An 11,803-nucleotide genomic window follows, 5' to 3' on the forward strand; every position below is an offset into this window, starting at 1 on the left:
AACACTGACCTGGTTTAAAGAGAAATTTTATTTTTATTTAAATTACCCAGAACAATTCAAGCACACTAACAAAATAGAAACTGGTAATTTTCTACAAAAAAAAGTTTTTTTTGTGTACAGTAGGAAATCAGCCTAAAATTGCAAGTATCAGTTACACTTCCCACTTGGACATATATACATTGTACAGTATATACACTCAAATGAAATACTGCAAGTACAGTCTGCAAGCTGTTTATTTAAGTACTGGAATGTGTGTCCGTTGCACCTGTCAGACTTTGGTGTCGTCTAAGGCAGGACGAGAGAAATCTTCCAAAACCAACACATCATTTAAAAAAGAAAAAACAGCAATAATAATGGTGATGATCTTGTAGGTACAGCAGAAATTGTTGTGCTGTACGAGAGGAGTGTTCTTCACAGTTGGGGCAGTTTATCAACAGGTGTATCAAATTTGAAGTCTGGGGGGAAAAGCTCTGCAGCCCGTGGGTAGATGAGTCGATACGACTGTCTGATCGTCACATCTGCAACACCAGCGATGTCTCCGATTTCTGTGGAAGAGCATGACAGACAATTCAGCCATTACTAGAAGTATATGAGGAATGACGCCAGTGCATTTTTCTTAACAGCTTTCTTGACAGCAAATAGAGCTTTAACACTCCTGACGTTTTTAAAGCGGTTAAAAGTTCTAACTTTGAACAGAAACGAGCATTGCATATATGATGAAAAAAAGAGGGGCTTTTGTGACAGACTGCTAGGAAAGAAACAACTTAAAACTATTTCTTTCTCCAAAAATGGTACAAGGTCTGGACTGAAGAGGAGTAAAAAAGCAGCCAATGCCCAAAAAAACCTTTGAAAGGCCTTCAGAAAGTCTGGAGACCTATTGCTCAAGACCTCACAAGAAAGTCTTTCTCCTTGGAAGCAAAATATAAGGAAACGAGGCGTGGATCAAGACTTAAAAATGGCGTGAAAAGTCTACCTGTTGTATAACTCCAGTCCATAACCTCTTACCTTTCTGGGTCTTCTTCTCTGCTGAAGCTTGGGAAGCCATGTAGATGGCAGCTGCAGCTACAGAGATGGGGCTCCTGCCAGGCACCAAGTCGAGCTCCACGGCCTTCCTGGCGATGAAGGTGGCTGCCATTTGCACCTGTTTGGGTAAGCCGAGGTTGGAGCAGAAGCGGGACATGAAGTCCCCGGTGGTGATGAGGTCTACGCTGGTCTCCAGTGCCTTCAGGATCAGCTTGAAGCACCTACCGATCTCTTTCTTTGAGATCCGGGACACAGCGCAGATCTCTGCAGAGGAAAGGAGATTTTTAGGGGTGGTTGGATGGACTGCAATTACTTTTTTTTTTTTTTTTAAGGTTTTATCCTTAAGCACATCCTACACTTCTGCCTCCTGACTACTCCTGTAAATAACATTTACTAATGGCACCACATGAATAACAAACAGTCCTATGTTGGCTTATTCCATGAAAATGTGAGTGAATAAGTTCTTTATGTGAATACATTTTGTCCTGAACACAACAGAGTTATATTTAATCATTTAAACAAAGATAGTAAATTACTCAAAATCACACAAGACAAATTTATTCTGACCTTTAAAGGTTCGCGGCACACCCTCCTGTCTGCAGGCGATGTAGAGACAGGCTGACGCGATGGCATCATTGGCTCGGCCCTTCAGGCTCTTCTGTTCATAAACCTGCTTAAATAAGTTGTTTGTTCTGTCCTGAGGGGAAAAAACATTATTTACACTTTAATTTCAGTGTCATGGATTTTATGCTTCTGTTGGAATTTAACTGCATGTTAACAGTGTGATGTTTGTCTTTACATGACCTTAAAACAGGGAAGTCATTTCATTTCAGTTTAACAAAGTTGCTGAGCCCTATGTTTGTGGCTCTTTTGTGACACCATTTTGCTTAATTTTGAATGAAAATGATATGATCATGTCTGAATTAATGTTTAGGAACACGACCATAGCCCACGACCCTTTTGTTCCTCAAAATGAGAATATCCTCACAAGGAAAACTGCGTGACAGCTTCAGCTGAGACTTCAGTGCGAAAAACAACAACAAGAACTTTGATAAAAAGAACAAAGGAAACAAACAAGCGGGATTTTTGTTTCTTGCTCCTCTCCATTAGCAGTCTGTTAACTTTTAACATCTCATTAGATTCACTTTCTATCTCACAGGCTGTCACCTGTTCACAACAATGACAAAAAGCAGATGGGCAACTTTCTCTGCTCTCAGTGAGACTGTTAGGCCACAGCAGAAAATATTTTTACAGGTCATTATTTTTTGTTACTTACTACGATGTTCCTCGGCAGGTTGATGCGATCCGCCATGGTGCTGATCTCTTTGAAGGCGTTGAGCATGGCCCGGTCAGAGCTGCTCATGGTTCTCCTGTTCTGGTACTTCGAGTTCCCAAATTCATCAAAGCTGGCAGCTCCTGTTCCCTGTGGAGGTAAACGGTGCACGTTTACCAGTGAAATTATTTCATGTGAAACCACAGTAACGTCAAATAAATTACAGCTAAAAATTTAATTCACTCAATATTTTTGTACCCAAATTGAGCCAGTACACTTGACTTCTTCATTCAGCCACTAAAAGTAATTTTTCTGTTCAGCAATGTCAGTAAATAAGTAATTTGCAATCTAACAATAATGTGCTTTTTTTTCTGCATTTGTTAAGTACTGTACATTCTGTTACACTGCTCTAATTCAATTTATGATGTCAAAATTAGGGGACATCCCCTAATATGGTCGTTCAGGCTCACAGGACAGCTAATCAGAAGAAATTTTGTGTAAAGGGGAAGAGCTAATGACATCCCGTGACATCATTTGTATGCGACACAAACGCCACAATACAGGTGGATGTCGAGGTGATGGTGTACCTGCTGCTCGGTCTGTGGCTTTTCCTCAGACTCGGGGACCACGGTACAGTTTCTGTGTAGCCGGGTTTAGCAGGGTTTCAAAAATATTGGTTTTGATTTTCCTGATGGAGATTCTTTCATGTCTCACCGAGTAATGCCGCTGACTAGCTATTCGTTGCCATACAGTCTGCTGACATCACATTTTTGGATCGCCTTGGATTGTCCCAGTCAAATAGGAACTAAAAAAGTACCTCCTACCAGGTACAATTATTTAGTCTCAGGAAAACCTTAAAAACCGTGTCTAGCTGTGCCAAGGCAACCCGAGCACATACTAATAGAAGAGCCACTCTAGCAGCCATCTTTAATAGGGTGAAAACAAAAGGTTAGCTTTTTATTTCAAACAGTGTCTCACCTTGCTGATCATGGTGGTTAAGTCTCCTCCATTGAGTAATGGGTTCTGGGCGTCTCCCACTCTGGATGGGTCCTTGAGGGCTTTCTCATTAGAAAACGTTCTCCACTCTGAGCCCACGTCGATTACACGATCACCTGAACATATGATTTGGATAACTGAATAAAGATTCATTTAATACAACATTTACTATTCAAACTATCAATAGATCAAGATCGAGTTCTTGAGCTGCAACATTTCACTGTATTACAGCTTGGACTGAACGAGGCGTTTCTGATGAAGCTCCAGCTTTTAAATTGTTGCTGATTATATAATTTTCTTTAAATGCTTAAGATTTAAAGTTTACTTTCAACTCGATTACCTAACACTCGCAACTTAATCTTCAGCTGCTTGTTTATCTGTTTTGAAGTCACATCCACTGCTCTGAAAAGGGTTACTCTCTGACAGATATAACTGACACTACAGAAGGTTTTCAGGGATTCACCAACACTCAAAAAGCTTTGATGGCTGCTGGTGTTCCTTGTGCCTGGTAATATTTCATCCCTCTGAAATAAGTTACCAGAAGATGGTGCAATAATATAAGCAAATTCACTCAAAGACATGCTCAGAATTTAAGTTTCAAACACGGCTGCTACTATGTCAGTCCTCCTCTATTGTCTTTCTTTGGCTCTTCCACTACATGTTCTCCTACTACGCTCCATTACTACCGGTACTACTGCGGTTTTGAATATGGCTCAATTATTTTACACCAAAAAGGAAAAGATAGGGGTGTGACATCAGCAATGAGGCAAACTGTCTGAACAAGGCCATTGCATTCTTCAAGTTATTATGACTGTCTCTTCCAGGAACTGTGTACTGGGGTTGAAGATTAGATTTGATATTTTAATCCTGTTTTTCTTGCCATCCATCAGTACTCCTAATATCTCGAGGCAAAGTGACATTCATCTCCTTAGAGGCTAACCAAAGCTATGGAAACGGGAACAGAGGGCACTTAAGCTTGCATTAAAGGGCGGCGGGCGTCTCTATTCTCTCGGCTAACCTGCTCTGTCCTGAAGGGGCTCATTAGAGGAGAGCTTGTTGCTCCCTAAAGCTTTGTCTAATAGCAAGCATCAAGCTTTTTGCCTCTTTAACTCTATCCACAAGACAAAACCTGTCATGTCACCTGACATCTATGGATAATTTTAAACAATATATTTAATTTACTTATACACTTTTGGAAAATGTGGCCTTGCATAGCTTGGAATTGAACTATGATGACAAAGCAAATGAGTTCAGGAAGATGTGTGCTGAAAAAAAATTTGTTCCGTTTAGTTGAGATAACAAGTACAGGAAACCAAATGCAGGATGTGTTCAGTGGAAGCTTGATCTAAAACCATGTATACTTGCCTACTACAAGGCCACATTCAGGGCAGATCATGTCCCCTGCTCTGTAGTCCTCCACCAGACAGGCATCAGGGTGGTTGGGACACTGAACTCTGGGAAGGGCCATAACACCTGGGCTGCAGAAACAAACAGATAAGAGGTCAAAAGCAAGAAAAGTTTAAAAACAAAGGCAAAGATGGGGAGGGGCAGAGAGAGAATTTGTGTTCAATTCATGACAGTAAACATAATTTTTACCCACAAAGTCAAATCTAAATGAAAAATAAAGATTCAAACAGCCAATTCACAAAAGACTACTCAGAGTAAAACATGGGAAAATAACACCAACTGTTCTGAGAGGGAAAATTTACATACATACAGACTATGTTACAGTCTAAATATACTTCACCTTTTCAGTTTCCTTTCCCTTTTTGTGTTTCAGAAGATCAAACTGACTTGTACACAAAATAACTTCAACCAGGACTCTGTGTGCTCCCCCAAAAAAGCTTGAACTGGTGATAAAGGACTATAAAAGAAAAAAACGAATGGCTCACAACAAGCATTAATCTGCTGGATGTTAGCAGAAATGCGGTGTAATGAAGAACAGGAAAAAAGATCTAGCAAAATTCAAACTACGCTTGACCAAAAGTTGAGCAACAACCACACAATGCAACAGAGTTAAAATAAACTGAAGATAAAAAGCCACCCACACTAAAATCCTCAACTTCCTACATCAAGAAATTAGTGACTGCTGTGGATGCTCAGGTTAAATCTGTCTCACTCTTTGATCACTGAAGAAATAGTGTCCTGTTGAGTTCCACTGTGTCACTCTTCATCCCTTTATCACGTATGGATTACTACAACTGTCCACATATCTAAGCAAAGCCTCCCAGAAACATCTGCAGGTTGTTTAAAACGCCTGTTCTGACTGAGTCTTCCAGCTATTCACATTTCACGCTATTGTTAATTCGGTTGCACCGACTCCCCATTAACATCCACGTTAAGATCCTGAGTTTGACTTTTAGGGTTATGCATGAACAGGCACAATTGTACATCAGTGAACTTTTACATCCCTAGCAGGTTCCCTGAAATCACGTGATCAGGGCCTATCGGCTGTGCATCATACAAGGCTGAGAACTAAATGAGAAACAATTCAGACTCTGGAACTCTCTCTCCCACTGAGCCTGAGATTGTTGAACTCTTTTTTTTAAAAAACAAAACAAAACAGCAGCTTAAAGGATTTTTAGGGCATTTCACACAATTATTTTACCCTGGTCTGACTCAGCTGATAAGTTTGCAAACTTGTAGCTCATCCCCGTGGTTTGGTTTGTTTTCACACAGAAAAATTCAAGTGAATGTCAAGCGAATAAAAAATGCGTCACAACAAATCATATGAGAATGTTCAGTCCGCTCACTGGCCAGATGTGTCTGGGGTGGATTCAAACAAAAGTAAATACAGGAATAAAGTGCTGTGTGAGAAACCCGAGAATTTATGTTCATTTCACGGTTAGTTGAAAGGAGATATCCTTGAGTTATATATATATAGTTATACATTCTTACTTAGTTTGGGTAATCTGTGAGAGTAGTGGGTGTTGTTCCTCGCCGCAATGACGAAAAGTAACAGAACAGTCAAGGAGTGGGAGGTTTCTGATTAAGGGTGGATGAAACAAATAAGGTATCCTTTTTATCCGTTTAATCAAGAGAAATCCACATCTCTTTGACAGATGCTTGTCAATACATGACCGCTGGTGGGTCAGTAACCACACAAGGTGTTATACACAAATGTACATTTCCGTCATTGGCAAATTAAACTGTAAGCCACTTTTTTTAGATCATGGATGGTAATGTCGTCATTGTTGGTGGATTTCTGATTTATATCACATTAGGGGTGGGTTTTGATTATCGATTTTCTGTGTTTTATCCTAAGTTACTTTGATACAAAGGCATCTGCTGTGATGCTTACACCTTTGATAAAGTCTCACAAGTGTCAGCTTTCTTTTTATAGGTATAAAAATATGGCTATGTACTGATAAATGATAAGAATTATAATATTTCTGACTGTCTGAGGCAAAATTTCACTGATTCAAATCGAATCCATTCGGGACCTTGTGAATCGGAATCGAATCGATTCTAGAAATCTGTGATGACACCCAACCCTATAATACATACGTCCAATATTGAATTTGAAAAAAAACATCCATCGGTTCTTTACATTTTGCTAGAAAAACAGTAAATACTAAACAATAGCAATCATTAAAAGAGTGGATGTGAAACTGTCAGTCAAATTAGCTCAATCAACTGCATTTTACTCCTTAATACGCACACCCTTACTGTGCCACTGATAGGAAAACCAATAACGTAAGAAACTTTAAATGCAAAAATTATTTGCTAAACTACAGTAATTGATTATACGTGCTTAAAGGAGGGTACGTCAAACCACTGTTGTGTAAAGGTAGACGGACTGCACAGGAAACTGCGTGTGTTTACAAATGATTCACAACTGCTCACTGAGTGGTAACGTCAACAACACATTAGCTTCAGTTTCAGCTACACACCATTGTAATACACGAAAAAAATTGAAATGGTGGACAAACAAGTCTACAATGCAAAGACGATAACGTGACAAAAAGCAGGAGCATCAGCACCACATCGCTGTGCAACAAAAACACCGACTTCTGGTGACATCTAATGATTAGCTGCTAGCCAGCTAACTAGCTGTGCTAACAATTAGCACAATGAAACGAACAGCGATCGGTAAGCACAGCGACGTATAGTGCTTTAGCTTTAGTAACCACGACGCACACCAGTATTTGTTCTTATGAATTAACATTCTTAGAACCATATACAAAGAAAGTATAGGTATTACATTTACTCGGCTCTACCACTTACTGGCTTGTAGACGCCATGTCACTCCTCGCTCTGTCTCAAATTCAAAGAAACAAACGAGTGCGGCACCTCTATTTATAACTTCTTCTGATCACGTGTCCATATGAGTACGGGAAGAGAAAAAGACCAAATTAAATACAGGTAGCCTTCGGTTTCTTTTACGTTGGGCTGTAAAAATTCGTTACATAAATACGCAATATTTGTTTTGTTTTTAGGAGATTTTCATTTATTGTCAAGAATGACGTACCATTGTAACACCATTAATGTGTTGTCATTACAACACATTAATGGTTTAGCGAGCTAAGCGAGCCTAACGTTAGAGTTTCTGTGACATGAACGTGTCTGTTTATTTGGCTAATGACCAAACCGTACTAAAACCACTAAATGAAGTGCAAAGTGGCTTTCACAGGAATGTGGATGCATTATAAACACCTATAAAAACGTAAATAAATGTTGTTATGTTGATTCTAATCTGTTTCTGACTCCAGCTGCAAAAACAGAGAACACCACGAATTTCGTCAATAAAATTAATTTCAGTTTGAACTACTGACAAACTACAGTGACTTTCAAGCATCCTTCATTACACCGTGGGACGGTAACAATCAATCAATCAATCAATCAATCAATCAATCAGTCTTTATTGACAGACTTTATGGCCATAGTTAAACAAAACAAAACAAAAACAAAAACACAACACAACATATAATCCTTAATGAAAAAAATATTTTTAAAGATATAAAACCATGATATACATAAAATACACAATTACTTAAAAGATAAGATAAGACTTTTTTGATGAAATTTTTGTGTTACCTCAGCTCAGGTTCATATATCAGAAGGAAATACAAAAATACAAATAAGTACAATCAATGAAAAAAAGTAAGATAATACACTATACACAATGGTAGCATACACAGTATGTGATTATGGATATGGTTGGAAATATGCAAGACATAAACTATATAGCTTGACATAACTATTGTACCACTATTATTCCTAAAGAAATATTCCTAAAAGAAATCAATAAACACACAAACACTTCACACTCAGACTGAATGAGTAACAGGAACCACTAACTGTCAGCTTTGTCACTGCTAAAATTATACTGTAATAGTATTTGCCTGAACAAAGAGTTTCCACATTGTCCGTATATGTCATCATCATTCATTCATTCATTTGATCAGTAATAAAGTGACCAAGGTATTTCACCTTTTATGAACCTCAAGAGTATTGTCGGACAGTTTAAACACAAGGAAATTCAGCTGTTTATCTTGCTTGGTTCTACATGTCAAGATAGCACTTTTAAAAGCATAGTACATTATATCTTAAAGCACACCATATTCAGTACATGTATTAAGAAGCTACTCTAATCCAGCACTACTTGGACTAAAAACAACCAGTTCATCTGCATACGTATGATGATTCATCAATGTTTTACCTAATATACATACAGTGTTACAGGTTCTCAGCTGTATGGACAATCATTATCAACATATAAATTAAATAAAATTGGAGACAAAATCCCACCCTTTCTGACACCATTGCTAACACATAAGGAGGCAGAAATCCTGCTTCCCCATTTAACCAGCATCTTCTTATGAGCGTACCAGTAAGACAGAATCCAATGTATCCAGGAGCTCCCTGTCGCTTCAATTTATCAAAAAGTTTTTCAGGGTTCACTTGATCAAAAGCTTTAGAGGCATCAATGAAACCCATAAGGGCAGATGAAGTTTAGGCCCTATTCAAAATGAATGTTCCCTTGAGTGCATATATGCACATGTCTGTGCCATGCTTTCATTTGAAGGCAAACTGATTATCCAGGGAAGAAATGAACACACTAATGCTATCAAACAAGATTTTTTCTAGCACCTTAGATAAAATACTGGCTAGTGCTACTCAATTTAATAATAATAATAATAGATTGGATTTATATAGCTCTTTTCAAGGCACCCAAAGCACTTTACAATGCCACTATTCATTCACACACTGGTGGAGGCAAGCTACGATTGTACCTACAGCTGCCCTGGGGCAGACTGACAGAAGCGAGGCTGCCATATCGCGCCATCGGCCCCTCTGGCCAACACCAGTAGGCGGTAGGGTAAAGTGTCTTGCCCAAGGGCACAACGACCAGGACAGAGAGCCCGGGGATCGAACCAGCAACCTTCCGGTTACAGATACGCTTCCCAACCCCCTGAGCCATGGTCGCTCCAATTTAACAGCTGTGTCCTTTGTAACTGCTACAAATAAAATACATAGCATTGAGTCTGGTAGTTTGCCATGAATCATAAACCTTTAATGTCTAATTGTATGCAGGTTAAAGTTTCACTGTCATGTTTTTAATGTTTGTTTGTCTTTTATCTCTGACTGGAGGCACTCATATGGATCATTTTGTGAGAAAGAAGAGTCATGGGCCCACTGTTCTTTACCAGACATGTTGGAGACAAGTGGTGATAATTGGCAATGTGCCTTTTCGTACTTGGAAGTGTTGGTGACTATGTGGTGATCTCCTTTGAATTTTTTCCTGTAAGAGAATACAGAGAGTAGGCCTACTCGAACCTTAGGGCTAACGGATCCACACAGCAGAAAAGCCCAGCAATATCAACAATCTCCTCCTATCCCGTTATCTCTGGTTTGTGTTGAGCCAGCTAACACAAAGAAATCGTGGCTATGTTGAACTTCACTATACCCCTCACATTGTCAGATAGACCACTAAGGCAAACATTTAACTACCGGCCAAACCAGCCTATGCAACAGACACATGGTACTGCATAACCTAATAAATACAAACCTCACATTGCACCAGACTGTGACACAAATTGTGACTGTGGTTAGCCTGTCTTGTAACACAAACCCATCGGTGGCTCAATGTTTGAGAAAAGTTAACTGAATCTTTCACACTTCTTTATTTAAAACAAATCTTTAAACTGCACAGTTTTTTTTTTCATAAGAGGCAACAAAGGTCTGCCAGATTGCTGTCAGTTTGTCTGTGTGACTCAGTACCAGTCTGTGTAATAATTCTTTGGCATATGCAGGAAACCACAGTCGCAAAGACTCAGGTTTTGTGGTAGCAAAATAACAAAGACATCAGGATCTGAAGCAACTAAACCTGAGTGAGATAAACACAAATATAATTGTGTTTGCAACTTATATTAATGTCTGTTGCTTAAAGAAAATGCTTTCAGCTGCAGTCTGCAGCGACTGCATTTTCATTACATCAGCGCATAAGCCAGGACAGTCAGCGTGCATCAGGACAACACCAGATGGAGCTAAAAAATAAAAGCAGTGACTGAGGTGTGGAACATGCATGTGCTACGAGAGCTCGGCAATGCTTAGCATGATTACAGTTATTGATCATCATTCAGCATGATTTGGTTCAGATTTGCTTGAACAGTACCACGACTCTGAGACTGTAACTCTTTGATGAGTGTATACATCTTATATCTGCAAAGCATGGCTGATTCTGGCTCATTGAAAAAAAGCTTTTGCATGGTTATCCTACCAGTATGACTTAAAAAAGAAAAAAACAAAAGAACACTCCAATGTGTTTCAGCTGTTCAGGAAATGATACAGAGGACAGCTGTGCACTGCCAGATAATCTCATTTTTTGCTGCACAAATGATATTTGCCTGAAACATGGCCTCATGTGATGCGTTTATAAATCTTTTAATATGCAATAGCTTTATGAATATTTGAAAAATGTTATTAGTAATGATCAAAACAGAGGCAACGCAGAAACATAAAAGAAGACCAACAGGAAAATGTCTCTCTTAATGGTAATTTAGTAACAATGACAAATATAACATACATACATGTGCAGAATTCAGCGGTCTGTGAGGTTTGTGACTGTGCTGGGGTTACAAAATGCCTTTCTTACTCAAGATCCCTTTAACCTTTGAAAATATATTTCACTTTACACCTTCAAAACAGTCCAAATTGTCAGGCTTAGTGTGTGGCTTTAAGTGCTCCTTCAGCCTTTTCTCCCTGTTTCACTTCCCTAAGAATGGCTTCTTGACAGCCACACTTCCACTGGGACCATTTCTGATGAGGCTTCAGAGAACATTAGATGGAACAACTGAAAACCCAGATGCAGCTCTCATGTCCTGTGTTAGATTTGTATTGTTGATTGTCATTTATGCTTAGAAATATCTACTCATATATGCTTAGAGTTTTATAATCAATGTCATGTTGGTAGAGGTTTGATCCTTAGTAGTCTGTGGAGACTCTGTGTGCCTCCCAGAGCACTCACAACTTAAGGTCAGGAGAGAGGTTATATCTGCTCTTACTGAT

At 39.0% G+C, this 11,803-nt stretch overlaps 1 protein-coding gene across 1 annotated transcript; it reads right to left on the reverse strand.

Moving 5' to 3' along the window:
* Window positions 1-13: 13 nt before the first annotated feature.
* Window positions 14-7,612, reverse strand: gtf2b (general transcription factor IIB). Its single transcript, XM_005720990.2, has 7 exons — window positions 7,520-7,612; window positions 4,658-4,770; window positions 3,275-3,408; window positions 2,300-2,446; window positions 1,591-1,720; window positions 1,006-1,287; window positions 14-545 (listed from the first exon to the last, which is right to left on the reverse strand). Exons 1-7 carry the CDS (start codon window positions 7,534-7,536, stop codon window positions 412-414), a joined length of 957 nt encoding a protein of 318 aa, XP_005721047.1. The 5' UTR covers window positions 7,537-7,612; the 3' UTR covers window positions 14-411.
* Window positions 7,613-11,803: the final 4,191 nt, after the last annotated feature.

This window comes from Pundamilia nyererei, unplaced genomic scaffold (assembly GCF_000239375.1).
Source record: "Pundamilia nyererei isolate P.nyererei 1_Seehausen unplaced genomic scaffold, PunNye1.0 scaffold00004, whole genome shotgun sequence".
Taxonomy (NCBI): Eukaryota; Metazoa; Chordata; class Actinopteri; order Cichliformes; family Cichlidae; genus Pundamilia; species Pundamilia nyererei.

Excerpts from the sequence above, each read along its gene's own strand:
- gtf2b (XM_005720990.2), bottom strand. Across the intron at positions 3,409-4,657 it reads TGAATGTGGCCTTGTAGTAG|GTGATCGTGTAATCGACGTG; the intron begins GCAAGTATACAT and ends TCATATGTTCAG. Across the intron at positions 1,721-2,299 it reads ACCTGCCGAGGAACATCGTA|GACAGAACAAACAACTTATT; the intron begins GTAAGTAACAAA and ends TTTTCCCCTCAG.